Below are 13,010 nucleotides of genomic sequence, written 5' to 3'. Positions count from 1 at the left end.
GCATCAAGCAGTAAATGCTGGGGGTTTAACAGTGACTTCTAGTTGAGAAGTCACAGTCCTTGTTCCAGAAGCTTAAATTCTAAAACCAGGACAGCACGGTGCAGACATACTAATACGGTATGTGTTATGCAAGCAAAGCAGCAGAGGCCGTGAGGCTAGCGATATATTGGGGGGGGGGGGGGGGAACAGATTGGGATGCATATTTTGCAGCTGACCTATGGAGCTTGCTAGATATTGCAGAGCATAGTGTTTAGATGAAAGCAAATATAAAAGAGCTATAAGTGGTGTTTCTTGGGGGAGGTGGGGTGGAACAGGATGGTAGGCGTAGCAAGCACTGCCATCCAGACCAAACCTCATCTAGCGGTCTCTAGTGTTTGATTTAATAATTGAGTTTGCCACATTACAGTCTTGCGCTTACCTGGCGATAGCTTTTATGTGTTATCTGCCACAGAAATTTCTAAAATATATAGTGACTCCAAAGCAGCTTGCCAATATTAAGCTCTTCACCCCGTTTTAGAAAGGAAACATCTCTTTCTCCCCCCGCCCTGTTGCCTCTCAAGTCCTTGCCCCTCAAAGAAAGAGATGAGACTAGAAACAGTCTACAAATCCCCTGTTGCTCCAGCCTAGTGATCCTCGACCCGAGTGCCCCAGCATGCTGGCATGCCATTAGATCTTTTCAAGGGTGCCACGGGGTACCATGCAATCCTAGCACTATTAGGTATGTAAACACCTAATATGATTCTCAAGATAAACCCCAAGATTTCAAATGGGAATCTGTAGTGTTAAAACCATTCTGCCGTGCTGTGATCTTCCTGAGTTACTTGCAACAGAAGATTTGCTTAATTATTTTCTATAGTCACAAAAAAAAAGAGGGGGAAACTGAGAGCTGGCTTTTTTCAAGGGATGCACCTTGCATCTAAAAAAGATGAAACACTTTTCTAACCACTGATTGACTCCCTCTTTTGTGTTAGGTCTGTTGACCGTCTCTTATGCAAGAATCTTATAGCTATTTTTTTTTTAACTTTGCTGACAGGTCTCAGTAGTTTGGCTGCCTCCTACCTGAATCCAGTAAAATCCTTCGTGCCTCAGATGCCAAAGCTGCTTAAGTCTCTCTTTCCTGTGAGAGAGGACAAAAAGGCCAGGCAACCCTCTCCTCTTGCACAGCAGGTAAAAAGAAAAATATACAGAGATATTGGTGAGCACTGTTATAATGACTTGCTGGCAGAAAGAAAAAGCTGTTTTGTATGTTGTTGCAGGGGAAACCAGGCTTTTAGTCGACTGTAGTAAAAGCTTGTGATCCATTTCCCCTCCACTCTATCTGAGATAGTGGAGCTGTTTAAACTTATTGATACTCTCAGCCCACTTGGCTTTTGAAAAGTGCCAAGAGCACTACTAATGTGATTTATGGTAATACCACTTGCAGCAACAATAGTAAAATTTATGAAGTGCACTTAGTGTTGTTTGTGAATTGCCAAATGGAAAATGTAATTCTATTTTTAATTCTTGATTTCATTTCCCTTCTCCCCTCCCCACTCCGCATCACCTCTTTCTGACTTGTGCTTTGTACTTGGGGCAGCGGTTTTGACGTCTACCCCAGTCTACTTAGCAAGCGTGTAGAGGATGCCATGTGCCTGTAGTACTGCCTCTGTCTCCACACACCTCATATTTTGCCCCCGTGCTTCAAAGACAAACTGAGGTATAGTCAGATAGTCTACAAGATAAGTACAAGACCAAGAACCCTGTTGGGAATGAGAGCCTGAACTTTAAAGGTGTGATATTATACAAAAAGCTATAGTTGATTAATATAAAATCTCTGTGTTGTCTGCTTAGGAAACTCCAGGTTTATGGCTAAGGGAGTGTAGCTGCATTTTTACAGTGGTCCATAGGGCATCCAATTAACTAGGCTCAGTTCTTGCCTTCAGATTTGGAGCCTTAGGGGGAACATTATTTTGTTACACAGCCTTGCCCCAAAATGGAGATCCAGTTCACTAGTACCCAGAGTAGTGAGAATGTGTATTCCACCTCCCTTGTAGAAATGTCTGAATGGTAATAATGTGTGTGTGTGTGTGTGTGTGAGAGAGAGAGATTTGGGCTTTCTTGTTCAGGTCTTGCTATAAGCGGACTCAAACTTAAGGATCATAGAAAAGTAGGGATGCAAGGTCGCATCCGGCCCGTACTCGAGCCAGAATTGTCTCTGATTAAAACCATGCCAGCCAGGTATCTAGGATCATAGGAATGTGGAGTTACTCAATTTTTCGCTGCTAGTTCAAGTTCTTAGTATAAATCAAAAAGTAATTGAAGAGCATAAGTGTACTCTAAGTACACTAAAACTTTAGAAGTCCCCATTTAAAATGTGTACGTCATATTAAAAAGTAAATAATTAATAAAAATAAGAATATATTAAAAAGCTCTTATTTGACAATGGCCCTTTAAAGACCAAAATAGGGTAAAATAAAACAAATCATGAAAACGGTGTCAATCACTACCTATTGCTCCAGCAGTACTTCGGATTTTTTGACACTGCCATTCATCCATGTGTGTCCAAGTGCTTTATACCAACTTTGGCAAGTGTGTAACTACCTCAGTTAACCCATCCAAAACTGAGGATAAATAAAACTCAAAATGGTTAGATTTTTAAACATATTTAGGCCCTGAAAGGTGCAGATACACCCCTTGTGAGCTGTCTGAAATCACACTGAGAATTGGTGGAGTCTGGATTACTTTAACAACTTGACTTCACTCCCTCCTATGACTCAAAACTGGTCTTTTCAATGATTTCTCTAGAAGCAGATTTTTCAACTCCGAAGTTTCCGGTTGAAAGAAATCTTGTGTGTTAAATGCGAGTAAATGAGTGCTCAGGTAACCTAATAATGGGCATGTCACTGGGAATGCAAGGGGAGAGAAGACTCTCTCTGACAAAAATAAATAGATACATGAAATGCCGAATGTATAAATAGAAGTGTGTATGTAATGTTGGGTTAGACTGGAGAGCAACCCAAGGGTTTTCAAGACCATTGGATCAATATAATGAAATGAAATCATAAAAATTAATACAAGCTTCAGGGCTTTTAGTATCCTAATGTGACAAGTCAGCTGCACTACATGTTCAGGTCACCAGTTGTCCGTAGGAAACAGAGACATTTTTCATGGTGCTGTCAGTAAATGAACTGGGTTTCCTGCTCCCCGCTGGGAACTGTTGGGCGTAGAAGTGAAAGCAGCCCCTGAAACAGTTAAGAGGACAAGCCTGGCTTACACCAAGAGGTAAACGTACACTCTTGGAATAATATTTTCTTGTTTTAAAACATAAATAGCACCATACCTCATGCTATCTTAGTTCTCCTTTCTATGCAGGCTGGTGCAGACATGGTCCCTTGGGTTACATTTGGGCTTGTGGCCCATTAAACAAAGCCATCGTGATAAATGGCGATGCATTAAGTAGGTGGAGGGGGGGAGCTGCAGGGATTGGTGTGTTCAGCTGTAACACCTTTTAAAAAAACAGGCCCTGGTAGAGCTAGCTCTTGCAGATGCCAAATTGGGAAGTGCTGCAAAATGCCCTGAAGTCTAAGCCACCCTGTACAAAAGAGATGGCCAAGAAAGAGAACAATATTGGACCTAGACGAATCTAAATGGATGTTCCCTAAGGTTAGAGTAGAAGACGGGTGTTCAAGGAGGATGACTGAAATGCTGTTACCACCGGGGCGGGAGGGGATGGCAGACTACATATACAGCTGCCAAAATACCTGCCGGCGCGACACTCCACCTGCACTTGCAAAAGTCGCGAAGAACGGAGTTGACGATGGGCTGCTCTGCGGTACCAAGCGCACCTTGAATATCTCAGCCATTACTGGGGTGTCACTGGGTGGTATTTTAGACATCAAATTATTATTTATCAGCAAGTGATTGACAATTTGAAGGGAATGAGAGAAAAGCAAAGGGCCGGGGAATGATTTACAAAGAAAGATTAAAATACCTAGTTTCAATTTGGCTAAAGGAAAAAAAAAAAAAGGGTTAGAGGCATAAGTCTGCAAGCATTTGGATGCAAGCGTCATTAGAGACAACACAGTACGTAGAGGAAAGGTCTTGAGGGCATGCCCTCAAGAAGAGTTGAAATTCAGCAAAAGGAAACCTCAGATTTCTTGCTGACTTGTTTCATTGTTCTACCGAAAAGTCTTAAACCTTCTCAGGCGGTGCAACCCTCATCTCGTGGGGTTATTCCCTGGTGTTTTGTTTAGCGTCATTTTAACTGTAGAGAGACCATCCGTTATCGGCAGAGCCGGATAGGATGACCAGGCTTGCTTTTCCTGTCTCAAAATGTTATGGTTGACGGACAGATTTAGTTGGCTCTGTGACTTGGTAAAAAGTACTATCTATAAAGCTATATTGTGCCGAACCTCATTTTAAGCCAGTGGTTCTCAATCCCTCTAGACTCCAGGCACCTCTTGGTAAATGCCACTTCTTAGTTTCCACTTGTTTTTTTTTGGCTGCGGAAAAATAGAGAGATTTTTCTCTTGCAAAGATCACAATAAGTCAGAATGTTTTTAACTCTATACATTTCTATTTGAAGTCCTGGGCTTTTCTTGTGAACGGCTTGCCACGTTATGGCGCTAACACCGCGTGTCACCCTACGGCACCCTCGAAAGGATCTCAGAGCACCCTCGTGGAGAATCAGTGCTTTTAAACAATATCTTGTAGCTAAAATTATCTGCGTTTGTGCTCTTGAATACCACGCTCGTTTGTTGATAGAACAGCGCTTAATTTTAATTTCCAAACTTGCAGAAAAGGTTAAGCTCATCATGACCGAGCATCTTGCAGAGAGAGCGAGCTCCTAGATCTGCACATATTTTCTTTGTAGGGAGCTGCAGCTTTAAAAATCCCTAATCCTATCAAAGTAAGAGGGAAGCAGACGCTTCTGAGCGCTTGTCCTGAAGAATGATCAAAAATTATCTCTTTGCCGCAGATTCTTATTTCAACATATGCTTTTGTTTAAGTAGGCAACTGCCTTAAAGTAAGATACCATCCCGTATGCGCTACTTTAGCAAGATGGTCTTTCCCAGTTCTGGTTTCTGTTTGTAATCAATGGCTGTCTGAGTTCCAGCGATGCAAAGACATTACAGTGAAGGTGGTGGCAGCTGACAAAATTGCTGTCTTTGACCTTCTGATACAAGTTTAGCAGCTAATCTGGAGAATAATGAACCGCAATTAATGAAATCTGCTCTCGTATTCAAGTGTGTTTCTCAGACAGCACATAAAATAATTGAAAGAACTTCCTGCTCTCTAATTAGTTAGATTGAATTAATTTGGCATAATAGGATTCTTTATGTAACTCGCAGAATGGCTTCCGATGAAGCTGTTTATGTACCTGAAAGATTGGCTTCTGATGAAGCTGTTTATATACTTTTAAGTTAGAAAATACATGTTCTAGCTGGCTAACCTGGTGCCCTTTGCTTAGTAATTGCCAGGACTTTTTTCATACATGAAAACTACCTATGTTCATAACCATTGGGGTTTTTTTAATAATTTACCTAGCTTTGTGCTTCCTGTTCTCTTTTCTTAAAACCAGTTGGTGTTTGCAGCATTCAGCATTTGTACCTTTTCCTAGTCTCGCTCTCGATGGGGACGAGGCTGTTATTTTACACGGAGAACATGCGTGGAGGTAGATGAAGGAAGTTGCATGTTCTTAATTGTATAGCTGCTTATTAAGTTATGCATACGCTATTGAGGCTGGTCTTTACCAGCACTTTGCTTTCACAGTCTGAGCAAGACAGAGCTGGTCGCGTTTACCTTATGGTCCTTCCCCAGACAGGTCACACGGTGACGGCTGGGGGCATCATGGAGCAGTTGGTGTTACACAGACACGTGTGGAAGCGTGCAGACCACATCATACAGAGGCAAAAGCCGACTTCTCAGACGAGTGTGCGCGTGATCAGTGGCTGTAAAAAATACTTTTGAAGGCTAATTTTTTGGGGGGGGATTTCTAGGTGCTTTCACAACCCCCGCCGATGTGGTATTTGAGTGTGTAGGTGAATTATTGAAGGGGCTCTTTTAGTACGTTACCAAAACGAGAGGGCGATTTTTCATGTCATAGCCGTCTGTAGACGATTCTCTTGTCTGCGTCTGCGGTAACATCGTAATTCATTGCTCTCGGGTTGATTTCCAGGAATGCAGAGGGCTGACACGGGAGGAGAGGGCAGCTGACAAAATTAGTTGTCTTCGACCTTCTGATGCAGGTTTAGATGCCAGTCTAGATAAATAATGAACTGCAGTTAATGAAACCTACCCAGGTAAACCAGAAGATCTCTCTGGTAGTGTAACGCACGCGCACACACTCTGTACATACGTGTGTGTATATGTGTGCGTGCGTGTATAGCTCCATAGGTGTATATAGTGTCTAATTCTTGTGACAATTGTGAGGACTTTGCTTGCTCACTGAATTCACTTTCCCCTGTCATCCTTTTTAAAACCTTTTTATAATGAAAATGATTATATAAAACTAGCTTTTAAAGATAAACCAATGAAGCCCAGAATCTGACAATTTTAAAGGAACTTATTTAGACACTGCCACCCATTATTATTCTAATGTTTCTTTCTGGAATTGAAATAAATGTAGTTGCACTCAAAGTAATGTACAGTGAATTGTGCACTAAATATGACACAGATTTGACAGTCGCACACACTATTGCTGGCTGGAACAGTCCGTGATGTGGAAGGTGAAGTGGGTTCTCATTTTGAAATATTTTTACTGATTAGTGGTTCATAAACTTTGTGTAGGTTGAACAAAGCAACTTCATTTTAAAGCCATAGAAAGGGGCAGAAAATGCTTGTGAGAGGTGAAGAAGAAAAAAGTTTAAAGAATATTTTTCCTTTTTCTTTTTGCATGCTCTGTGTGTGTTGGGGGATTCTAAGTTTTTCTTGGCTTGTGTAATTTGTGACGGTGGGTTTTAAATCTTATATTCTCAGACTGGCTTTTATAGCATTCAGTGAATGCAAACTATTTGTTTCAACACCACGGACACCTTTTTAAATTTTTTTTTTTTTTAATGGGTATGTGACCATAGTGTTGTCAGATTCACTGTCTTTGCGACCAGTCATCCCAGTCTGCAGTATAAATAGCAGTGGGAACTCTGTTGTCCTTCTGCATGTCTCAGCTCTGACTTGAGTGGCCCATCTCTAGAAGTTGGGGTGTACTTCTGTGCTCCAGGGACCAATCAATCCTTGGCCTCTCCTACCGTGTGGCCAATGCAACGTGTGGACAAGCCAGGACCAATATGAATATAGCAAAACCACTGCCAGCTTTAACACTGCTTTGTCCAGGGTTAAAGTAGGAGTGGTTTTGCCATATTTGTATTGTTTCTGGCTCATCCATATGTAATGGTTAGAAGGCCACAGCTGCTGCTCTTCTAAACCCGCTCCAATGTATGTGCACCCGTGCCCTGAGACGGCATGGCATGTAGGCATGCAGGGCGCTGTCGTGGCAGGTCTTTGGGATCAGGTCCCAGCAGGCACGGGAACTCTTCCGTCCAGCTCAGTTCACACCGAGCTTCAAAAAGCCGTGACTTGGTGGTGGTAGGTTGATTTGCAGAAACAAGCTCTAGATTAGTAACTGGAGTGCTGCTATCCAGCCCAGCAAATGACTTATGTGTGCACGTTGCATTAAGCAGAGAGTACCCTCGGTAAATACAGCGGGACTCTGCAGGCTTAAGGTTAAGGCTTTCATCCAATAGCCTGAGTTGAAAGGCTACGTATTTTATTACCAATCCCCCCAGAGCCATCCCATTTCCTTCCAGACAACTTTCTGTTGAAGTGACTTAATATCTGCATTTATTAACATCTATTTCCAGATGTTCAAATTTGATATCTACAAATGACAAAGGCTGGGCAACAGTGGGTTATTAGGGGAAAAAAAAAAAAGATGAAAGTTGCTGGGATTATCTGCAAAATCTTCATATCCTCTGATAAATCTCATGATACATTAAAATACGTTTAGCAACCTTCAGTGGGAAGCTGTTACCAAACTGGGTTGCTTTTACATTCTTTTCTGGTCCAAGGTTTTTCATACACCAAGAATGACCTATAGGGTAGCCTTAAATGAATAGGTCCAAATGTTGCTATCAGATGCACAGCTTTACTTTAGCGAGAGCTTTTTGCTTGAAATCGCATCCAGAATCTGGCTCTGGCAGCAGAGACATATTTCATCCAACAAATGTCTTCTCACAAACACAAGTAGTCATAACAAATTGCGTTAATACTTATTCTCTCTGCCTCCCCGCGTAACTCGACTACATTTCATAACAAAGATTTGTTTTAATACCTTTGCTACCCGATGAGGGTGTTCTCTTCTTACCCAGCTGTTTCCTGTCAACGGCAAAGTTGGTTAAGTGCCACTTTTGATAATTGCTTTTTTTCCTCCACATTTTTTTTTTTTTGAAGTTGGCTGGCAAAGGTATCTTAAGAGAGTTTTACATTTGTCATCCTCTTTTGGAGGATAACAGTATCTTAGCACTTGATGAGGAATGGTTAAAGTGTAACAGTTTTATTTCTTTTGCTATTTGATACCAGCCAGTTTTTAGATTTTATGGGTTTACATGCTGTTAGACATGAAGGTTTTTTGAGAGATAACAAAACACTTTCCTGTGTGGTGTTCTTTTTCCTTTTCTTTTTTAAGAGGTGAATAGTGCCCCTATCAAAGGAAGTAAAATGTAACAGAATAAGAAAAGAAATTAAGATAATTTCTGAGCAGATTTATAACGTTTTTATCCATAGAGCCCAGGTACCTTCCAAGAGAGGTGGTTGTAGCATCCTCATTTTACAAATGGTGAAACTAAGAAGGAGGGTCGCACATGGGGTTGGCTTCAGAGTCGGGAATAGATGCCTGGGGTGTAAATGCAGTACCATATCTGTTAAAACACACTGCCCCGTTCCCCCATCATCCTGAATCTCTGATACGTGAGTAGACTTAGATTTGAACTCGTAGCAATAAGCCCTTCATTCTGCCAAGTCGAGTTGGGAACGGTGAGGAAACCAGTGCTGTTTGCCGTAGCTCCACCTGCCTTGGGAGGCCACTTTCAGTAGACGATAGAGATGTTAAATATATGTTCTGCTGGGCTCCCCAGGGTGGGCTCCCCAAAGCGAGGCTCAAATGCACTTGCACAGGGCTGATGAAGACCTGGTGGTGGACACATGCCCTGTAGCCACCTCTCCTCTTTAGCATGCTTTGAATAGAAGTGAAATGCTTAACGACTGTGATGAATTATCTGGGAGCATCTGAGCTACCAGAGTGACGAACAGCAGGAGCTTACACATCTTAAACCCGCTGTCCTGACTCTCATCAAGTTCAGGCATAAGGCACTAATTTAATCACGCTCTTAATGGCTTTAGAAACTCGCTCGGAGCTGAGATTCTGACAAGCAAAATGGTAGACTCAGAAGTACCAGACACCAACCTCGGTCCACTCTGAGTTCTGGAAAGAGCTACCTTTGTTAGACGCTGTTCGGTATTTGCTCCCAATAACTCCTTCATGGGGTCTGGTCTCTGAGGACAGCAGAACTGTGGCCAGTAATACCTGAAGCAGCCAAATAGATTCAGTCCTCTCTGAACCATACGTCAGTGGTATCCTTGCCTCTTGCTGTGGAAGGTGAAAGAGCTTTGACTTGACTTACGAGACATTTTCCTTTCTTTAAAGGAGCACATGATTAGTTTTATTTTAATACTTTTTTAAAGTAAGAGCTAAATGTGCACACTGGAAAGGAAGCTACCACTTTCAGTAAGCTCTCCTAATGAGTCTGGAGCAACACACAACTTGCAATCAAAACTCAGCTGCTTGTGTACAAAGCCTGCATCCTCAGTGTCCTTATGGCTAGCAGTGAGACATGGTCAACATCTGCATATCAAGAAAAGAAGCCAAACAGCTTCCATCTACGCTGTTTATGGTGAATCCTTGATATCACATGGCAAGACAGAATCGCCGACACAGAGGTCATTGCCAAAGCCAACCTGCCAACCATCACTGCACTACTCAGACAGTGGGGTCTCTGCTGGCTTGGCCATCTTCTCAACATGGAAGTTGGGCACATCCTGAAGGACATCCTGCATGGGCACATTGCAAACGGGGAGAGAAGAGTAGGAGTAGGGCACCTGAAATCGCACTTCAAAGATATCTGCAAGCAGGATATATGAAGGCTTTTGGAATCGACCCAAACCTTTGGGAGGCCTTAGCAGGAGACGGGGCAAAGTGGCGTTCCCTTCTCAATCATCACAACGAGAAATGGTCACTTGAATTACAACAGAAACATGACGGAAGGAACCAGCCTGTCGGTACAGTAGCCCCTAACGCCATGTACACCTGTGACCACTGTGGCAGGACCTGCATGTCTAACATCGGTCTTTACAACAGCCACAAGAGAAAATGCAGCACCAGTCAGTAGAATAGCTGCAATATCGATCGTCACCCGCTGATGAATGGGTGCCATACAATACATTTTTACCAAGCATTTAGGTTCGTCCAGCAAGTTATAATATATGTTTGTGTATATATAAGTGTGTAGATATATGTGTGTGTGTGTATGTATCACCAATATATATTGGTGATATATAAAATTATGTAGTTTCTACTTTTTTTTTAAAACTTTTAACTAACTTAGTGGGGGGGAGGTTGCCTGTTTGTGGTTTTTTACTTACTGATACCTCTCGGCCGCCTTCATAAAGATTAGCTGCTCTTTCTGTATGAACGTATTCCTCTTTGGTAGAAGAGTAGCGCGGTTGGTACTTGGCTGAGTTCTTCGTGGCAGTAACGCAGGTGGGAGGCGTTGCAGACCCGTAGCGGTCCCCACTGCATCTTGCCGTCAGATGGAATATTCCGCTCTTGTTAAACAAACTGCAGCTGCATTCTCAAAATATCCTGAAAATTAGCATTGCAGATATGTTTCCTGTAAGGGAACTGGGAATATCCCTCCAAAGAAAAAGAGCCTATTTCTCCCAAAAGATCTAGATGGCCAAAGAGCTCTGTGACCAGAAGCTGTGCACCTCTCCCTACGCTGTGCTGAAGAGGAAGGTTTTTGCTTCTTCCCTCTTCTTTTTTTTTTTTTTCTGTGCTCCCCCTACAAGATTCTTCTGTACGTTGGCAATCCATCTGCTGCTGACAGTACCGTGCAGGAGGTCCCAGGTTTGCAGTTAAATTTGGGACCCCCAGCTGGGAGTTAGAATTAGCTGCTGCTGCCACCTTTATGCGACCACTTCAGAGGTTATTTCCAGTCTTTTAATTTACGAACCTGCAAGAAATACTTATGATGTGAACAATTCCATTGCAAACGTGTGCATTTGAAAGGAAGAGAAAGTTGTGATACCAGGAAGTGGTTTTACTGGGGGGCACAATATAGTGGTTGGTGAGTGACTTGTGCATATTGTAGACATTCTGCATGTTATGAGTGAAGCTTCTTCAATTAAAAGATCGCTGCTGAGGCTTGCAGCAGTTGTAGTTTTTTTGCTTTGCTGGTTGTGGGAGAGCAAACAGTACTAACGAGCTTGTAAGAACAGATACTGTAGGCAGGCAAGACTCTTTTTTTGAGGGGGATGTGGGTGACTAGAGTCTATTGAATTTCTGCCACTTCCAGTAACTCATCCCTACAGAGAGGTCAGTCAAAGTAAACTCATATTGTTTTACCAGGACTTCTTTAAGGGTCAGTCTGGCAGATACTGTAGAGCAACCACACCCGCTACAACATATCTTATTCATCCCCTTCAAGACCTTGCACTTGTAGCTGTTGTTTCCTTGCATTTAAATACAGGAGTATCTTATTATCAGGGGGTACATCTACATGTGCACTTTAATGCGTATTAGCCTATTTTAATGCACATTAAAGCATCACTTAAAATGTGCTTTTTACTTAATACGCATTAAAATAGGCTAATGCACATTAAGTGTCATGTTTAAAGCATGCTTTTTAGTGACTGCGCATTAGGCCAGGCTAACGCACATTTTCCTAGTACCTCAAAATAGAGAGTGCGGAGGCTGCTCTGATGCACTGTAATGACAGATTACAGATTAATCAAATTTGCAGATTAATCAAGTTTGCAGATTGAGTCGGCTGGAGCGTGGTAATTACCGTGCTCCAGCAGCCTCCTGCACCTTGTGTATTAGTATCCCTGCACTTCAAAATGGTGGCAGGGCACTTGAACTAAAGCTTGTTAAATGAACTTTAGTTCAAGTGCTTCCATCACCATTTTGAAGCGCAGGGACGCTGATAGACAAGACACTGAAGTGCTTTAAGTAGATCAGTTCTCAAAGCCACTCTAATTAAAGTGCCCCCACCCACCCGTGGAGCATGTGTAAATATGCCCGGAGATATTAGATTTAATATGTATTAACTAAAGCCTGTTAATGCACGTGTAGACGTGCCCTGGCTGAAGACAGCATTTGCTTGTGTCCCCCCTCAGACCAGGGCACCTGTGACAGTGTTAAACTAGCAAAGTTCAGTCTCCTCATGAGAAAAGGCCATTTCATCACTCAGGAGGTTAAAGAGGAGTTAACTTTTGCATCTTGGGTTAAACCTGCTCTGCCTTTATTTAACCCGTTGGGTGAGTAATGCCATTTTTTTTGTTTCTTCCCCATCCCTGCAGCCTGTTCCACGAATCATGGTGCAGTCTGCTAGTGTCGATGCCAGCGCTGTGAAGGTAAAGCAGGTAGGCACGCTGCAGGGCGCAACAGCATTGGTTGCTTGCGGTATCGTGGCAGGGAACGAATCGAGGTGGCGGACAAGCTGTGTGCAAAGGCCACTTATGGTATCATTACCTAAAACCTGTTGCACGAGTTTTGTTTCTTCTCTTAGACCATGAATTGCAGTGAAGGTTGCCCTGTTGTCCCAGGTGCTGTTCAGTTTTTTTCCCTTTACTTTGCTTGTGACACTTTTGAATTTGAAAATCTTACTAATCAGGATTGCATTAGTAGCGAAAACAAGAGCTTAGCTCTCTGCTGCAGCTTTAAAAGGCAAATTGCTAGGTGAAATGTTTTCTATAAG

The 13,010-nt window shown here is 42.5% G+C and overlaps 1 protein-coding gene across 1 annotated transcript in view; it reads left to right on the top strand.

Moving 5' to 3' along the window:
- KIF13B (kinesin family member 13B) overlaps positions 1 to 13,010 on the top strand; it is a 186,957-nt gene that overhangs the window by 156,983 nt on the left and 16,964 nt on the right. The window contains exons 37-38 of the mRNA XM_090026560.1: positions 1,034 to 1,167; positions 12,613 to 12,675. Of these exons, the coding sequence (XP_089882686.1) occupies positions 1,034 to 1,167; positions 12,613 to 12,675 (197 nt within the window). The remainder of the gene's footprint in view (positions 1 to 1,033; positions 1,168 to 12,612; positions 12,676 to 13,010) is intronic.

Source organism: Crocodylus siamensis, chromosome 1 (genome assembly GCF_052110815.1).
Source record: "Crocodylus siamensis isolate JL-2025a chromosome 1, ASM5211081v1, whole genome shotgun sequence".
Classification (NCBI taxonomy): domain Eukaryota; kingdom Metazoa; phylum Chordata; order Crocodylia; family Crocodylidae; genus Crocodylus; species Crocodylus siamensis.
The sequence above is the reverse complement of the archived record's forward strand: the minus strand, read 5'-3'. Positions and strand labels throughout refer to the sequence as shown.